General features: G+C 33.6%; 2 protein-coding genes across 10 annotated transcripts in view; one reads left to right on the plus strand and one right to left on the minus strand.

The window, feature by feature from the left end:
- Positions 1-7,830: 7,830 nt before the first annotated feature.
- On the plus strand, positions 7,831-9,333 carry LOC102598246 (dof zinc finger protein DOF1.4-like). The gene is made up of 2 exons (XM_015306906.1): positions 7,831-7,969; positions 8,077-9,333. Exons 1-2 carry the CDS (start codon positions 7,940-7,942, stop codon positions 8,821-8,823), a joined length of 777 nt encoding a protein of 258 aa, XP_015162392.1. The 5' UTR covers positions 7,831-7,939; the 3' UTR covers positions 8,824-9,333.
- A 3,592-nt stretch (positions 9,334-12,925) lies between these two features.
- The window catches only part of LOC102599015 (uncharacterized), a 49,620-nt gene continuing 44,450 nt past the window's right edge, over positions 12,926-18,095 (minus strand). For 6 of the 9 annotated variants that reach the window (XR_001472994.1, XR_001472995.1, XR_001472993.1 and 3 more), the window contains 3 exons: positions 17,068-17,262; positions 14,845-16,639; positions 14,344-14,751 (listed from right to left, as the gene is read on the minus strand). The gene's annotated coding sequence lies outside the window, so the exon portion shown is untranslated. Of the gene's footprint in view, positions 13,441-14,343; positions 14,752-14,844; positions 16,640-17,067; positions 17,263-18,095 lie in introns of those variants that run through there. The other 3 variants (XR_001472989.1, XR_001472996.1, XR_001472991.1) reach the window with 3 other exon arrangements.

Genomic DNA, 18,095 nt, shown 5'->3' on the forward strand with positions numbered 1-18,095 from the left:
AAGTATATTGGTCAAAATTTTATATCTTCAATTAAGTTAAACCTTTGGTTCTTAAAAATGAAGTTCTTTAATGTTTTTCACTTAATCACATTTATTCATTTTAAAATTGTTTTTAAGTTAAAGTATTTTTCTCAAATAAACTTTAAAAATGTTAGTCAAAACTTTTTCAATTAATAAAAAAATATACTTCCTTAGTCATTTTCTCAAAAGGTTAGTCAATTAATTTAAAATGATTTTTATGCTTTAATTTATTAAATTGGTTTAAATTATTATTTCAAAAATAAATTAAATAAATTTTAATTAATCTAGTTTCATTAATATTCTAATCACTTGTATTTTGAGTCAAATGTTTCATTTTGGATCCCTTTCTCTAAAAAAATAAAATGAAATAAAATGTGTCAATTTGTTTAACTATTTTCTCAAAGTTAACCAAATATGGTAAATTATTATTCTTATGTTAAATCTATTTTCTAAAAATAGTCAAAATATATTTAGTCAAGTCGCAGGTCAACTGCATGTTAGCGGGCACTTCGAATGCTTAAACACTTCTCAAAGTGTAAATTGAACCCCGAACCCTCTTTGGTATTTTCAAATGATTTTTTCTGTTTAAATTTTTGAGAATTTTAAGTTGTTTTAATTTCTTAAAAAAATTAAGTGGCGATTCTTTTCTAAGTATTTTTCTCAAATTGTTTTATACTTAGAACATTTCAAAAAGTGATTTTTCTAAAGATAGGAAAATTACGGCATAAAAATGACGTCGAAATTACAGATCACCAAATATCCATGGATTATAGCACAAGAAAATCAACAAAATGGCGGGTTTACCTGCTCTGGAGCTCATTTGACCTTGAAAATTGGCCGGTTTGGTCGCGGGGACCAACTAACTCCATTGCTAAGGTCTTAACGAATGCCCATGCTTTTTTTTTTGCAAAAATGATGTGGGAATTCTGGATCACCAAAAATCCATGGACTATAGCACACGAAAATCGGCAAAATGGGGGGTTTACCTGCTCTGGGCTCCTTTGACCTTGAAAATGAGCCGGTTTGGCCGTAGGGACCAACTGGCTCCATAACTAAGGTCTTAACGGACGTCCATGAAATTTTTTGTCAAAAAAGACGTCGTAATTCAGGATCACCAAGAATCCATGGGCTATAGCACACGAAATTGGCAAAATATGGATTTAGCTGCTCCGGGGCTCGTTTAACCTTGAAAATGGTCGGTTTGGCCGTAAGGACCAACTGGCTCCATAACTAAGGTCTTAACGGAAGTCCATGAAAAATTTTGGGAAAAAATGACATCGGAATTCTGTATCACCAAATATCCATGGATTATACACACGAAAATTGGTAAAATAGGGGGTTTACCTGCTCTAAGGCTCGTTTGACCTTGAAAATGAGACGATTTTCCCGTGTAGACCAACTGGCTCCGTAGCTAAGGTCTTAACGGATGTCCATGAAAAAGTTTGGCAAAAAGGACGTCGAAATTTTGGATCACCAAAAATCCATGGACTATAGTACACGAAAATTGGCAAAATGGGGGGTTTACTTGTTTTGGGCTCGTTTGACCTTGAAAATGGGCCGGTTTGGCTGTGGGGACCAACTGGCTCCATAGCTAAGGTCTTAACAGACATTCACGAAACTTTTTGGCAAAAATGACGTCGAAATTCCAAATCACCAAAAATCCATGGACATAGCACACGAAAATTTGCAAAATGGGGATTTACCAAATCAGGGGCTCGTTTGACCTTGAAAATGGGCCGATTTGGCCGTGGGGACCAACTGAATCCATAACTAAGGTCTTAACGAACGTCCATGAATTCTTTTGGCAAAAATGACGTCGAAAATCCGGATCACCGAAAATCAATGGACTATAGCACACGAAATCGACAAAATGGGGGGTTTACCTGCTCTGGATCTCATTTGACCTTGAAAATGGGCTGGTTTGGTTATGGGGACCAACTGGCTCCATAACTAAGGTCTTAACGGACGTCCATGACAAATTATGGCAAAAATGACGTCGAAATTCTAGATTACCAAAAATCCATGCACTATAGCATACGAAAATTGGCAAAATGGTGGGTTTACCTGCTCTGGGGCTCGTTTGACCTTGAAAATGGTCGATTTGGCCGTGGGGATCAACTGGCTCCATAGCTAAGGTCTTAACGGACGTCCATGAAACTTTTTGGCAAAAATGACGTTGAAATTTCGGATCACCAAAAATCCATGGACTATAACACACGAAAATTGGTAAAATCTGGTTTTTCTTTCTTTGGGCTTGTTTGAACTTTTAAATGCACATGTTTGCCCCTCAGGATGAACTCACTCCATTAATAAGTTTGTAATGGACGTCCATTAAAATTTTTGGTCAAAAACAAGCCGAAGTTCTGTATCACCAAAAATTCATGAACTATGACACACGAAAATCGATAAAATTTGATTTTTCTTGCTTTGGGGATCATTTGTACTTGAAAATGCGCTTGTTTTCCCTTCCGGGACGAACTCACACCATTAATATGGTCGTAAAGGACTCCCATGAAAAAATTTGGCAAAAAAAATAAAATCATGTATCACCAAATATAGCACACGAAAATTGGTAAAATCTAATTTTTCCTGCTTTGGGGCTCGTTGGAACTTGAAAATTCACCCGTTTGCCACTCAGGACCAACTCACGCCATTAATAAGGGCCTAATGGACATCCATGAAAAATTCTAGCAAAAAACAAGCAAAAATCCTGTATCACCAAAAATCAATGGACTATAGCACACAAAAATCAACAAAATCTGATTTTTTCTGCTTTGGGGCTAGTTTGAACTTTAAAATGCGTTTGTATGCCCCCGGGACCAACTCACTCCTTTAATAAAGTCGTAATGAACGTTTATGAAAAAATTCAGCCAAAAAAATTGGGACCACGTATCATAAAAAAATTCGTAGACTATAACACATAAAAATTGGTAAATTTTGTTTTTACCATATGGGGATCTTTTAACTAGAAAATGCATCTGTTTGCCCCACGGGATAAACTTACTTTATTAATAAGGTCATAACGAACATCCATGAATAATTTTGGCCAACAGGATCACGTATCATAAAAATCCTTAGACTAAGCACACGGAAATTGATAAATTTTGTTTTTCCGCATTGGGCTCGTTTGAACTTGAAAATGTGTTTGTTTTATCTTTGGGAAAAACTAATGCCATTAATAAGGTCGTAATGGATGTCCATAATTTTTTTTTGCCAAAAACAAGCCGGGATCATGTATCACCAAAAATCCATGAACTATAGCACACAAAAATCAGTAAATTTGGTTTTTCCGCATTGGGGCTGGTTTGAATTTGAAAATGCGTCTGTTTGTCCCTCGGAACCAACTCACGCCATTAATAAGGTCGTAATGGACATCCATGAAAAATTTCAGCCAAAAACAGGTCGGGATCATATATCACCAAAAGTCCATGGACTATAGCACATGAAAATCAGTAAACTTAGTTTTTTCCGCATTGGGGCTCGTTTGAACTTGAAATGTGTATGTATTCCCCTCGGGACCAACTCACGCCATTAATAAGGTCGTAATGGATGACCGTGAATTTTTTTGGCAAAAACAAGTCGGGACTACGTATCACCAAAAATCCATGGACTTTAGCACACAAATATCAGAAATATTGGTTTTTTCCGCATTGGGGGTTGTTTGAACTTTAAAATGCATATGTTTACCCATCGGAACCTACTCACGCCACTAATAAGTTCGTAATGGACATCCATGAAAATTTTTGGCCAAAAACAAGTCGGGATCACGTATCACCAAAAATCCATGGACTATAGACCCGAAAATTGGTAAATTTGGGTTTTCCCGCATTGAGACTCGTTTGAACTTGAAAATGTGTCTGTTTTCCCATCAGGACAGACTCACGATATTAATAAGATCGTAACAGATGTCTATGAAAAATTTCGGCCAAAAATAAGTCAGGATCACGCATCACCAAAAATCCATGGACTATAGTACATGAAAATCAGTAAATTTAGTTTTTATTATATAGGGCTCGTTTTAACTTGAAAATGCGTCTGTTTGCCCCACGAGACAAACTCACGCCATTAATAAGGTCGTAACGAACGTCCATGAATAATTTCGGCCAAAAACGTCGAGATAACCTATCATAAAAAATCTATGGACTATAATACACAAAAATTGATAAATTTGGTTTTTCCCTCATTGGGGCTCGTTTGATCTTGAAAATGCGTCTGTTTCCCCTTGGGACAAACTCACGCCATTAATAAGGTCGTAACGGACGTCCATGAAAAATTTCGGCCAAAAACATATCGAGATCACGTACCACTAAAATTCATGGACTTATAGCACACAAAAATTGGCAAATTTAGTTTTTTCCGCATTAGGGCTCGTTTGAACTTGAAAATGTTTGTTTGCCTCTCAAGACCAACTCACACCATTAATAAGGTCGTAACAGACGTTCGTGAATTTTTTTGGCATAGCAAGTTGGGATCACGTATCACAAAAAATCCATGGACTATAGTACACGAAAATTGGTAAATTTGGTTTTTCCCGCATTGAGGCCTATTTGAACTTGAAAATGCGTCAGTTTTCTCTTCGGGACCAATTCAAGCCATTAATAAGGTCGTTAGGGACGTCCATAAAAAAATTGGCAAAAAATAAGTGGGGATCATATATCACCAAAAATCCATGGATTATAGCACATGCAAATCGGTAAATTTGGTTTTTCCCCTATTGGGGATCGTTTGAACTTGAGAATGTGTCTCTTTGCCATTCAAAACCAACTCACGTCATTAATAAGGTCGTAACTAACGTCCATGAAAAATTTCATCCAAAAACAAGTCTAGATCACGTATCACCAAAAATCAATGGACTATAGCACACAAAAATTGGTAAATTATTTTTACTGCATTGGAGCTCGTTTGAACTTGAAAATACGTCTGTTTGCACATCGGGGTAAACTCATGCCATTATAAGGTAGTAACAGACGTCCATGAAAAATTTCGACTAAAAACAAGTCAGTATCACGTATCACAAAAAATCCATGGACTATAGCACACGAAAATCTGTAAATTTGATTTTTTTTTCCCGTATTAAGGCTCGTTTGAACTTGAAAATTCTCTGTTTTCCCCTCGGTACCAACTCATGCCATTAATAAGGTCGTAACGGATGTCCATGAAAAATTTCGGCCAAAAACAAGTCGGAAAATATAAAAATTTCATTTCAAAAAATTTAAAGATTACATGCATAAATTACCGGTCAAACATAAACTGTTTGACTCTCGTAAAACGAAAAGTGCCACATAAATTGGATAAATGGAGTAATTTATGAAAATGACTTATATGATACACGATATTTCAATATTATTTTAAATATATCGAATATCAAATATAAAAAATATTTAAAATGTATACCATTTATCTTATAATTCCCGAATCCCCATATCAAATTTTTTAATTCAATATGATAATTTGATATCTATTATATATATCATGGGCAATAAATAAAATATATTAATAACAAACTATTATCGTACAAGAAAGGAGAAAATCATTGTCATCGGTTTCAAAAACAGAAAATCAAACATTATTATGAATTCTGTTTTTTTGTTTTTGTTTTTGTTTTTTTGTGTTTTGTTTCAGAATCTATCTAAATATTCTTCACTTACAATAATTTAAACATATAACACCACTTGTTAAAATTATCCATTTTAGTCATATTTTTGGGTATCTTGTGTATAATTCTATAAGCAAATCAGTAAGATGATTACAAGAAGGAATTATTAATAAACATTCTCTTGAACATCACCTAATTGTATTTTAATAAACATTCTCTTGAACATCACTTAATTGTATTTTAATAAACATTCTCTTGAACATCACCTAATTTTATTTTATTGCAGAAAGAGTATTACATGTACATTATTTCTTAGTGTAGGACTTATTTCTAAAAAAAAACAAATGTTAGTTATTGGAATAATTTATGTTTATAGTAATAACTTATTTTGTTCAGATTTTTAAAAAAAAATGTTGTTATACTCTTATTAATTCTTTAATAAATGCATTACTTTTGAAGAATTCTACACGTATTCATCGATATATTTAAAATGTCGAGGAATATAACTAATTATTTAAGCTCTGATCTACTACCTCCATAACTTATTGAAGCAATGGGTTATAAGCTATATATATATATATATATATATATATATATTATGTTATTCACTTATATGATGACAGTGTCAAATTCATTTAACAACTTTTATATTTTATGTTAAAATCATGTTATGTTATTCATACTCTAATCGATAGACACCCATGCTTAGTAAATGTTAAGTTATCCCACATTAATCAACAAATATAAATTTGTATCATTAATCTAATCTAAACAAAGAAATGTAAAATATTTACTAACTTATGTGTTGTGATGTTTTTTTTTTTGGTACGTCATAATGTTTTTCTGCTTTAAACTATATAATATATCTCCTTTTTTTTTTCTTGGAAATCTCAAGAATATTCATATGTCATGTTCTTGCTTACTTTACTTTCTGTCATCATCTTTGACGAAAAAAAATGTCTTTCCATAATATTCTTTTGCCAGACATTATATTATACTGTACTATTTAATAACGATCTACGTTTCTTCAGGACCAAAGCAAACACTACACGTGAAATTAGGATATAAATAATGATAGAATTTGACCTTTTTTTTTATTAAATTATATTAAAGAGAATTATACGAAATCAAAGTGGAAGTATATATATATATGATAATATGAACATAGTAATAGCCATATAGCTTCTTTTTTTAACCATATCAGTGATTATAAATTACAGTAAATCTCATTAAATTAATATTAGTGGGACTATAAAATATTGTTATTTTGAAAGGTATTATTAAATCGATAAATTAATATTTATTAATTTAAAGAGTGTTTTGAGATCCAATGAAAGTTAATTTTGATTACATCAAAATCATTGTATCTTACTAACTTATGTATCATATTTATTGAATTCACATAAAAATAAATTTATTATACATAAAGTACAATGAATACATCAAAATCATTGTATCTTACTAAATTATGTATCATATTTATTGAATTCACACAAGAATTCATTCATTATACATAAAGTACGATGTATATGATTCATTGTAATATATTTTTTTGAAAATGATATAATACATTTGGAACCAATTACCCGTAGGGAAGCACTTATCGCATCTAGAACTCTTCACAATTTTATGGTGCGTTTCGAAAAGCTAGCACCGGAACTTTTGGATGCAAGAAGAAAAGTTAGAGGTGAGCTTCAACTAGATTTAAATTTTAACAAAAAAAATAAACACACAATAGAATCATTTCACTAAAAGGCCTTAAATATATTTGTACTTTTAAAGAATTATCAATTTATAATATTAATGGGACATATATTTATTATAGGATCTTCTGAAAATATTTTCTCTTATATCTTATCGAAATGAGTATTTTTTCCATTGACCCAAGTTGAGACCAAAGGAAAATATTATTGAGCTACCAATTACTTCCTAGTTTTATGTAACCTTTTTTCTTTCTAGTAATTCTAAAAAGAATATAAATACAATAAAGTTTTTCTTTATTTGAAAACTTTTAAATAATTATTTTATATCATCTACGATAACAATTTTTTTCAGTATAATTTCACAAGTGAAATTTGGATAAAGTGATATGTATACAACCTTATTCCTATATTGTGAAGGTAGAAAGTCTGATTTGCAATAATTTTAGTCTCCGCCTATAGTACTTAAACAACACTAATAATTAAATGCAAATATCGTGGCTTAATATCTCTCTCTAAATATAAAATATTTCTTTAGCTATATATTTGTCTTCTTACTCTTTGTTTCAAACAAAATTCCTCCTTCATAGAGAATCAAGAAGCATTAATTAGAAGAAAAAACATGCTAGGAGAAAGTGATGAGAAGAATATGGTACAAAATTTCTCTTAACCCCATTTTTTGTTTCTTAATTATCTTTTAGAAGAGAGTATTCATTCATGATTTCATTCTAACACTTTTTCTCTTGTTCTTTTTTGCAGAAAAGCAACTTCATGATCATGGAGAAACAAAATATCCAAGATCAACCACAACAACAACCACAACAACAACAAACCCTAAAATGCCCTCGTTGCGATTCATCGAATACCAAGTTTTGTTACTACAACAATTATAGTTTGTCTCAGCCAAGACATTTTTGCAAATCTTGTAAAAGGTATTGGACTAGAGGTGGAACCCTAAGACATGTCCCTTTGGGTGGTTCCTCTAGGAAAAACAAAAATATCCAGAAACCAAATTTTGTTACATCTTCTACAAATCTTGGTCCTAATTTTCATGAACCCCAAGTTGTTGTTGATCATACAAATCCTTTGTTTAATTATGGGTTATCCACTAACCCTTTTGATCCAAACATCCAATTTCCAAGATTGTTTAATTTTTCTAGGGTTTTCAATAATGAAAACCTTGGATTAGGGTTTTCTAATGAATTCAAGAAGATCCAAGATATTGTAACTAGTACTAATAACTCTAGTTCTTCACTTCTTTCAAGTTACCCTACTTTTGGATCTTCTTTAATATCTAGTTCAAGTTCAAATTTGACCTCCCTTATAGCTCCTACACTTCATCAACAAAACTTCATTACCAACAATGACAAGTTTCAAGATTCTAATTACCATGAGCTTAATCAGATTGAAGAGATGAATTATGTTAATAATCCTTTTCTTTCTTGGGCTAGTGATTATGTTGATCCTTCAAATTTAGGGTCTAGTTCACTCCCTTCTCTGATCTAAGGTAAGAAAAATATTTTGTATATCTTTTTTACAATCTACCTCCTTTTTAATAGTAATATTGGTCTTCCCTAGGTAGATAATTTTTTGTTTGGTTTTATTTCTTCCTTTCTTTAGAGCCTGAGCCTTGGAGCAACAATAAATTTATCTTCGTATGACCGATAAGTTACGAGTTCGAATGATAGATCTTGCCTTAGGATAACTAAGCTACCTACAATATTACACCCCTTGGAGTGCAGTCCCTTCTCAAACCCTACTTGAATGTGAGGTGTTTTATGCACCGTTCTTCTCCTTCTTTCTTTCAAGGCTGATGGAAAATATTTACCGAAAGTAAAAAGAGAAACGACATGACTTAACATGGATGAGCATGGTGCCTAAGTCAACTTGGGATAACTTATTAGACTATTCTATCAAATATATTTGTTACTCTATATCAATACAATCATCGGTTAATTCTATACATCAAATTTCCGATGGTTTGACAAAATATCATATAACGTGAGATTTGAATCTAGATCTCCCATGGTTCTAGAATCGGAGTTTAGTTCATTGTTTATTATATGTATATATATAATATATATATCAGATAGGAATAGTTACCCTTGATTTATTTTTCGTATACATTTTTCTTTTAATTTCAGTTTCTAGTTTATATATGGGAAAAATATTGGGTATAAAATTGGTATACAAGAGTGGGAGATCTTGTTTTGTAATTTGACTATCAATTAATTATTAAGTTGGTCATGCTTATTTCTTGTATACTTTAATTTGTTAATTATTTATGCTAATATAGCTTCCTTACTATTTATGTTTTCCCTAAAAACCTTAAGTCCTTATGTAATGGACTGGGGTTCGAGCTTTGAGATTGTAAAATTTCTATTAGAGACCCTTTTTTTTTTTTTAATTTAAAAAGTTTCGTGCAACATGTATTGAGCTAGTATGTGCAAAAATATTGGACGGTTAAGCAAAACAATTGATGGACAACGTTTGTTCCACCAGACCAACGTAGGTCATTATTAAGGTTGTCACGGACGCACATAAAAGAATTTTAGCCAAAAATTCAAATATCACCCAAAATTCATGAAACACACAAAAAATGGAGAAATTGGTATTTCCTGTTCTAGGCCTAGTATGAACTTAAAAATACATACGTTCGCCCTTCCGAACCAAAGTGTCATTAATAAGGTCGTCACGGACGCCCACAAAAAGTTTCATCCAAAAACCCTTCATGATCAAATATCACCTAATTATATCCATCGACTATAGCACAAGAAAAATCGATATACCCTGTTTCGGGCCTTATTTGAACTTGAAAATGTCAACCAATGTGTGTAATTCATAAGTTCATCACGGATTCCCACAAACAATTTCGTCTCAAAACTCGTCCGGATCAAATATCACCCAAAATTCATGGACTATATAGCACACGAAAAATGAAAAAAACAGTATTTCCTATAACGGGCCTCGTTTGAACTTAAAAAGGCCTAAGTTTGCCCCTCCTGACCAACGCGCGTCATTAATTAGGTCGTCACGGATGCCCACAAAAAAATTCAACAAAAAATCCGTTGGGATTAAATATCACCCAAATCCATGGATTATATAGCACACGAAAAATGGAAAAATCGGTATTTCCTATTCCGGGCCTCTTTTGAACATGAAAATGACTGTTTTCCCCTAAGGACCAACACATATCATTATTAAGGTCGTCACAGACATCCACAAAGAAATTTAGCTAAAAACCCATCGGGATAAATATCACCCAAAATTCATGGACTATGACACACAAAAAATGGAAAAATTGGTATTTCCTGTTCCGGTCCTCGTTTGAACTTGAAAATTCCTATGTTTGCCCCTCTAGACCAACACACATCTCTAATAAGGTCGTCACGGACGCCCAAAAATAATTTCGGCAAAAAACCCGCTGGAATTAAACATCACCCAAAATCCATGGACTATTATAGCACACAAAAAATGGAAAATCGGTATTTACTCTTCCAGACCTCCTCTTAACTTTAAAATTCCTACGTTTTCTTAATAAAGTCATCATGGACGCCTAAAAAAATTTCAGCCAAAAACCTATCGGGATCAAATATCACCCAATAGCACAAGAAAAATGAAAAAAAATCACTATTTCCTGTTCCGCGCTTTCTTTGACCTTGAAATGCCTATGTTTGCCTCTCCAGACCAACGTGCATCATTAATAAGGTTGGTATGCATGCATAGAAAAATTTCAGCCTAAAACCCGTTAGGATCAGATATCACCCAAAATTCATGGATTGTAGCACACGAAAAATGAAAAAAATTATATATATTATTCTGGGTCTTGTTTAAACTTGAAAATGCCTACGTTTTACACTCCAAACCACGCACGTCATTAATAAGGTCGTCACGGATGCTTATAAAATGTTTTGGCTAAAAACCCATCAGGATCAAATATCACCCAAAATCTATGGACTATAGCACACGAACAATGGAAAAATCCGTATTTCCTATTCCGAGATTCTTTTGAACATTAAAATGTCTATGTTTGCCAATACAAACCAACACGCATCATCAATAAGGTCGTCTCAGACTATTTCGACCAAAAATCCGTCGAGATCAAATATCACCCAAAATTCATGCACTATAGCGCATAAAAATGGAAAAATCGTTATTTCCTGTTTCGAGCCTCGTTTAAACTTGAAAATTTCTACATTTGCCCCTCTGGACACGTCAATAATAAGATCATCACAGACGCCCACAAAAAAATTGAGCAAACAACCCACCGAGATTAAATATCATCCAAAATTCATGGACTATAGCACACAAAAAATGAAAAATAATATTTACTGTTCCGGACCTTGTTTGAACTTGAAAATGTTTATGTTTGCCCCTACAAACCAACGTGCGTCATTAATAAGGTCTGCACGGACGTACATAAAAAAATTCGGCCAAAAACCCATCGGGATAAAATATCACCCAAAATCCATAGACAATAGCACACGAAAAATAAAAAAATCAGTATTTCATGTTCCGCGCCTTGTTTAAACTTGAAAATGCCTATGTTTTCCCCTCCAGACCAACGCACGTCATTAATAAGGTTGGTATGGATGCACAGAAAAAAAATCAGTCGAAAACCCGTCAGGATCAAATATCACTCAAAATCCATGGACTACAGCACACGAAAAATTGAAAAATTGATATTTACTGCTATGAGCCTCGTTTGAACTTGAAAATGCCTACATTTTCCACTCCAAACCAACGCACGTCATTAATAAGGTTGTCACAGACGCTTATAAAAAGTTTCAGCCAAAAACCCATCGGGACAAATATCATCCAAAATCCATGACTATAAACCACGACAAAAGAAACAAATCGCTATCTTTGCGATAAACCCGTCAAGATAATATATGGCACACAAAAATGAAAAAATCGATACGTCCTATTCTGGGCCTCATTTGGACTTGAAAATGTCTAAGTTTGCCCCTCTGAACCAATTCACATCATTAATAATGTCGTCAGAGATGCCCACAAAAAATTTCGTCCAAAAACCTATTGGAATCAAATATGACCCAAAATTCATGAACTATAGCCTACGAAAAATAGAAAAATCAGTATTTCGTATTTCAGGCCTCATTTGAACTTGAAAATTCCTACGTTTGCCCCTCCAGACCAACGCGTCTCATTATTAAGGTTGTTACGTACGCCCACAAAAAACTTCAGCCAAAAACCTGTCGGGATCAAATAATTCTCAAAATTCATGGACTATCACACAAAGCTAGAAAAAATAATGTTTCCTATTCCAGGCCTCGTTTGAACTTGAAAATGCCTACGTTTACCCCCACCAGACCAACGCGCTTCATAAATAAGGTCATCATGGACGCCCACTAAAACTTTCAGCCAAAAACCTGTCAGGATCAAATATCACCCAAAATTCATGAAATATAACACACGAAAAATGAAAAAATCGGTATTTCCTATTTCGGGCCTCGTTTGAACTTGAAAATGCATATGTTTGCCCCTCTAGACAATGCACATCATTTATAAGGTTGTCAGCGATGCTCACAAAAATATTTGGCCAAAAACTCGTCGGAATCAAATATCACCCAAAATACATGGACTATAATACACGAAAAATGAAAAAATTGGTATTTCTTGTTCCGAACCTAGTTTAAACTTGAAAATGTCTACATTTGCGCATACGCGCGTCATTAATAAGCTCATCATGAACACCCATTAAATGTTTCTGCCAAAACTCCATTAGGATAAATTATCACCCAAAATGCATGAACAATAACACACGAAAAATGGAAAAAATCGATATTTCTTGTTCTGAGCCTCGTTTGAAATTGAGAATGCCTACGTTTTGGACCAACACACGTCATTAAAAAGGTCATCGCGAACACTTGCAAAGAAAATTGGCCAAAAGCTAGTCGAGATCAAATAGCACCCAAAATATATGGACTTAGCACACGAAAAATGGAAAAATTGATATTTCCTGTTTCGAGCCTCGTTTGAACTTGAAAATGCCTACTTTTCCCCTTCTGACCAACACGCTTCATTAATAAGGTCGTCACGGACGCCCAAAAAAAATTCAGCCAACAAATAAGAGAAAGTAGTCACCGAAAAGAGGGCACGGTGCTACAACAAATAAGATATGAGAAGTTAGTCATTGGAATGATGCACGGTGCTACACAAATCAAATATGGGAAAGTAGTTTGAAAAAAATGTACGGTACGCAAATGAAATATGACAAAGTAGTCACAATTAAAGATACACGGTGATCCAACTTTTTCTAACATAATTGTTGGATAGACGAGCGACATATATGGATAATAGCTGACCGCCAACAACGGAAGCTCTTTGGTTCTCTACCAAGAACATAGAATCTCAGACATCATGTGAGAAATATCAGAGAAGAATATTATTAAACTACAGTATTACATTATTACTCTACATAAGACTCTTTTTCCAACTTGGACACTACAATACAATCCTTTTCTATATACTATTTATATTCTTATTCCTATTCTAAGTAAGATTGTATATATTATTTCTATGCCTATTCTAACACCAACTAATACTGGAATGGGATGAGGCAAACAACAGTAAATCAAAATATTAGACTCATTAACTCTTGTTACTGGAATCAGCACTTGTGTAATCCGAGCCAAACATAGGTGTATATCTGTTAGATGAAATAATATGAGAATGATACTTTGGTGGACATAATTACTTGGTATTTATGCTGGTGGGAGGTGGCAGGTATCCCGTGAAATTAATTGAGGTGCGCGCAAGCTGGCTGAGGCACCACGGGTATCAAAAACAAAATGATACTTATTATGCAAGTAATTAATGGAGTCCTTTGGTGGATAAGAAAAGGATGAACTTTGAGCTTCCAAGTTATATTGTGATCTTTAAGAAAATTATATAGCATTGTTTACCAAATCCATACAAAGAACAACTGGAATGTCCATTTTATCAAACTTACAAAAATATTGACAAACACCAAACCGATGGAAGTGTAACAAAAAAAACTAATCCTTAACCGTAACTGGTTGATATCACCTATACAAAAAACAACTTCAAGAAAGCAGAAGAGCTCCCAGACAGCACAGTTACAAGAGAACCTAATGAAGTCTCTATTTGTGTCACTCTTATACGAACGACATGCATCAGGAAATGGTAGCCAAAGGAATTGAGAAAAAGTTCATTGACTTTCAATCTTTATAGTGCATGAAAGAAAATCAAACTAAAAATGTTCAATTAGAATAATTTACTCGCTATAGCTTGTCTGAACTTGGACTTACCTTATTTTAAGACAGATGCTTCAGCTGCTCCGAGCTTCCAACACAGGGGTCTGATTTTTTGCAGATTTCTTTTTTCAAACTGCTTCACCATTTGCTCCTCTTGAATTTTGTTGCAAGTATCACTAAGTTGACGCTCAATCATCTAGGAAGAGAAAAACAGAAGAGATCCTGAGATATTTCTCTTCAATGTATAAGTCTTTTATGAAGGATTTCCTATACAAATCGACAAACTTACTTATTTTCCAGTTATTTTCTTTCGCTAATAGGAAAGTAAGAAGCTTCTATTAGCGTAAGACCTTGAGTTGAGTTGATTGAGTCATGTGCAACGTCAATATATGATGGTTCCTTGTTGTCCAATGATTTATATTTTTCTAGGAGTCAATATTGGCTTGCCCCTTTCCTCTTATTAGACAATAGGTTTGGAACCCTATACAATTGGCTTCTTACCAATCCGTCAATAAAATTATCAAAATTCCAATTTGCTTCTCCATTCTTTGAACTAAAAAGGACGGACTGAGTGTTGCAGGTCTGCTGCTTCAAATCCAACGAGCTTAAGCCCTCTTGGGGAGTTCTTTAAAGAGGTACCTCATATAAATAAAAGGCATAAGGTTTGATCCTACTCATGTACATTCCGCAACTTTTCCAAAAAGGTAAGTTCTTGACACATGTTATCTACATCATGTTGTGGATGCCCATGTGACTTGTCTTATCCATCTCTATAAATAGTAAATTGGATGCCACTTCATCAGCAAGTATCATAAGGTAGCCTTACAGTATGATTCAGTCTGCCCTTGCATCATTTGAACATCAGATCCAATAGAAAACTGAGTAAACGTCAGTTGAATATCTCATAGCTTTAGCATGGGTAAATAGATACTTTTCAGGATGTTTACCCCTAATTGGCATAGAGTTAGATCTAAAGTAAGGCATCATAGGAGATATATTAGGTAATCACAAAAAAGATTGGTTCTATAAAATTAGGACCAAACAATAGCATCACAGGAAAAATATTTGTTCTTGCAGAGTTGGGAGTAAAGTTTGGTAGTACAAAAAGGATATAAGGTAGCACATTCACTTTAGTGTAGCCTTAGAATATAATGAATCATGCATCAGATTTATAATTGCCTCAAAAATGAATTTGACGTAGAAAAGTTTATGTAACGCATCATAGGTCTCTTGGCATGCTCGGAGTGATTAAAGATGAATATATTCCACCATTCTGCTAGAAATCCCTTTGAAGAATTGATAAGAGGAAACAAATTGCAAACAGACCCATGAATTTCAAGTTCATTCTGGGAGATGCTTTATATATATCAATTCTCCACATAAACTTCTAATGGAGCGATGGGATGTATTTTGTGAAATATTCATCGTGAACCACCCGAGCATGCCCAAGAATCCTATGATGAGGTGTTACCTAAACTTTTCAAGTTAAAATCACTTTTCTAAGGAAATTGTAATTTGAAAGAATGATTCTTTAATTTCGCAAGCTACACAAACCAGGGAAAATGTGGTACCTTATATCCCTTTTGTAATGCAATCCTTTGCTGTTAATTTTGCAAGATTAACAAATATCACATGATGCAATCATTTGGCCTACTTTTACAGAATCTAATTAAAATCTTCCTTGTGATGCCAAATTTTTGTCCTATATTCCATTCGATGCCATCCTCTAGTCTTGACTTTATGTCAATAGGAGTTGACATCCAACAAAATATCTATTTCAAAGCCAGGAGATGATCAAACCATGTTTATTTAGTTTCCTATTAGATCAAGTGTTCATGTGATATAAGGGAAACCTGAATCAAATTTTTTGGCCGAGAATGCTCTTGAGAAATGCCAACTTATGCCACCTGAGGCTGAAATGACATCAAATCAACAACCCTTTGACATGAATAAGTTGAGTCACATAGTGCCATAGTGCCATCAGCCAACACATGCCCAATATCAACCAACACTTTCCTTGTGATAAAAGTGGAAACACATTATCTTGCTTCTAGTAGAATGAGGCCTAGAAATCAAAGAGACGTCTGCAAAAGAATCAGAATTGAAGCATCAACTATTGTGATATTAAGCAAAATATATGATGGAGTATCATACTTGAACTTAGAAACTTACTATCTGCATCTATTTCTTAACAAAGCACTAAGTGATATACTTAGTCAATGGTTTTAACAAAGATAGAACATGAGCTCCTTTTTGCTAACTTTTCATAATTCTTTTACAGTCTGTAACAAAGCTCTTGAATTATGAGAGACTATACAAAAAGGCTATAATCACATTGTACTACACTATACTTGCATAAAATTCTAATTTTACGAGTGTGACCAAGTATGTTTTTTTTTTTTTGAAACTGGTACTGTTGTATTCGTCAGCAATCAGCATTAAGGATATGCTGGAGACCTTCAAAAGGGGAACAAAACAAACAAAAAAAGAGAGAAACAGAGAAACTACTTACAGAGAGCCTAACAGATCTACAAGCTCTAATTCCTCAATAAGCATACTCCTTATTAGATATCATCTATGTTTCAAAGCACCATACAAATTGCTTGCACTTATTAGATATCATCTCTTTGAGATATGTAGCTTTCCTTTTCTTTTTCTTTTCAGTATCATCTATTATAGCTTTCTGCAAGTCAGCATCTTTCCCAATCTGAAGATTTTAAGAATAAGTTGCAGCACTGCTATTCCATACTTTGTTCGAAGTAATTATACAGGTGCGAGAAAAAAAAAGAGACTAAACAAAGAACGGATAGTCCAATTCCAAAAGAGAGGATATGTCAGCATCAGTTTTTTTTTTTACAGAATTTCTTTGTCATAAAGAATCATAAGTAGGTATAGAAAAACCAATAGTATCAATCCCAAACTAGTTCGGGTTGATTATATGAGTCTCTACCAACTATGTTGACGACTGTTTAACAAATGCAAGTAGCAACCTAGGCAGGTCTTTGGTGAATGAATAAGTTTTTACCATACATTTACACATTTATCACAGTGAAATGACTAACCACCTTATCAGATAACACTACAACATAACACTTCAAATAACTATAGGGTTGTTAAAGGCTCACTGAAAGCACTCTTAAGCCATGAATCTCAGCGAAGCCCAGCTTGTGCGCTTCACCTCGCTTAATTGGTGCTTTAGTGTAGACATCAAGGTGTTAAGGTGTGTGAACATTCAGTAATAGGCTCTGCCTTAAAGGGGTACAACATCATATGTATAGCTTAATTATACAATTTTCCATTCTTTTGTCCACCGATTTATAGTTTGTATTTGTAATTACATTCTCTTGGCGTTTTTCTTTGCTAAATCCAATGCTTTAGTTTTTTTTTTTTTTTTATAACCGAAAAATCCGTCTGTGACCCGCCCTTTGGACCCGCCCTAGGGTATAGAAATTATGAAAGCACATCATTGCTTGATTTTCATATTATAGATCTAAACTCGACTATTAATTAATATTATTTCTTCTTGCAAATATTATAATT

The sequence above is a fragment of the Solanum tuberosum genome, unplaced genomic scaffold (genome assembly GCF_000226075.1).
Source record: "Solanum tuberosum cultivar DM 1-3 516 R44 unplaced genomic scaffold, SolTub_3.0 scf00039, whole genome shotgun sequence".
Taxonomy (NCBI): Eukaryota; Viridiplantae; Streptophyta; class Magnoliopsida; order Solanales; family Solanaceae; genus Solanum; species Solanum tuberosum.

Bases quoted from the DNA above. Each gene is read 5' to 3' on its own strand.
- LOC102598246 (XM_015306906.1), top strand. From the start codon at position 7,940: ATGCTAGGAGAAAGTGATGAGAAGAATATG. The intron at 7,970-8,076 runs GTACAAAATTTC...TCTTTTTTGCAG, and splicing joins AAAGTGATGAGAAGAATATG to AAAAGCAACTTCATGATCAT.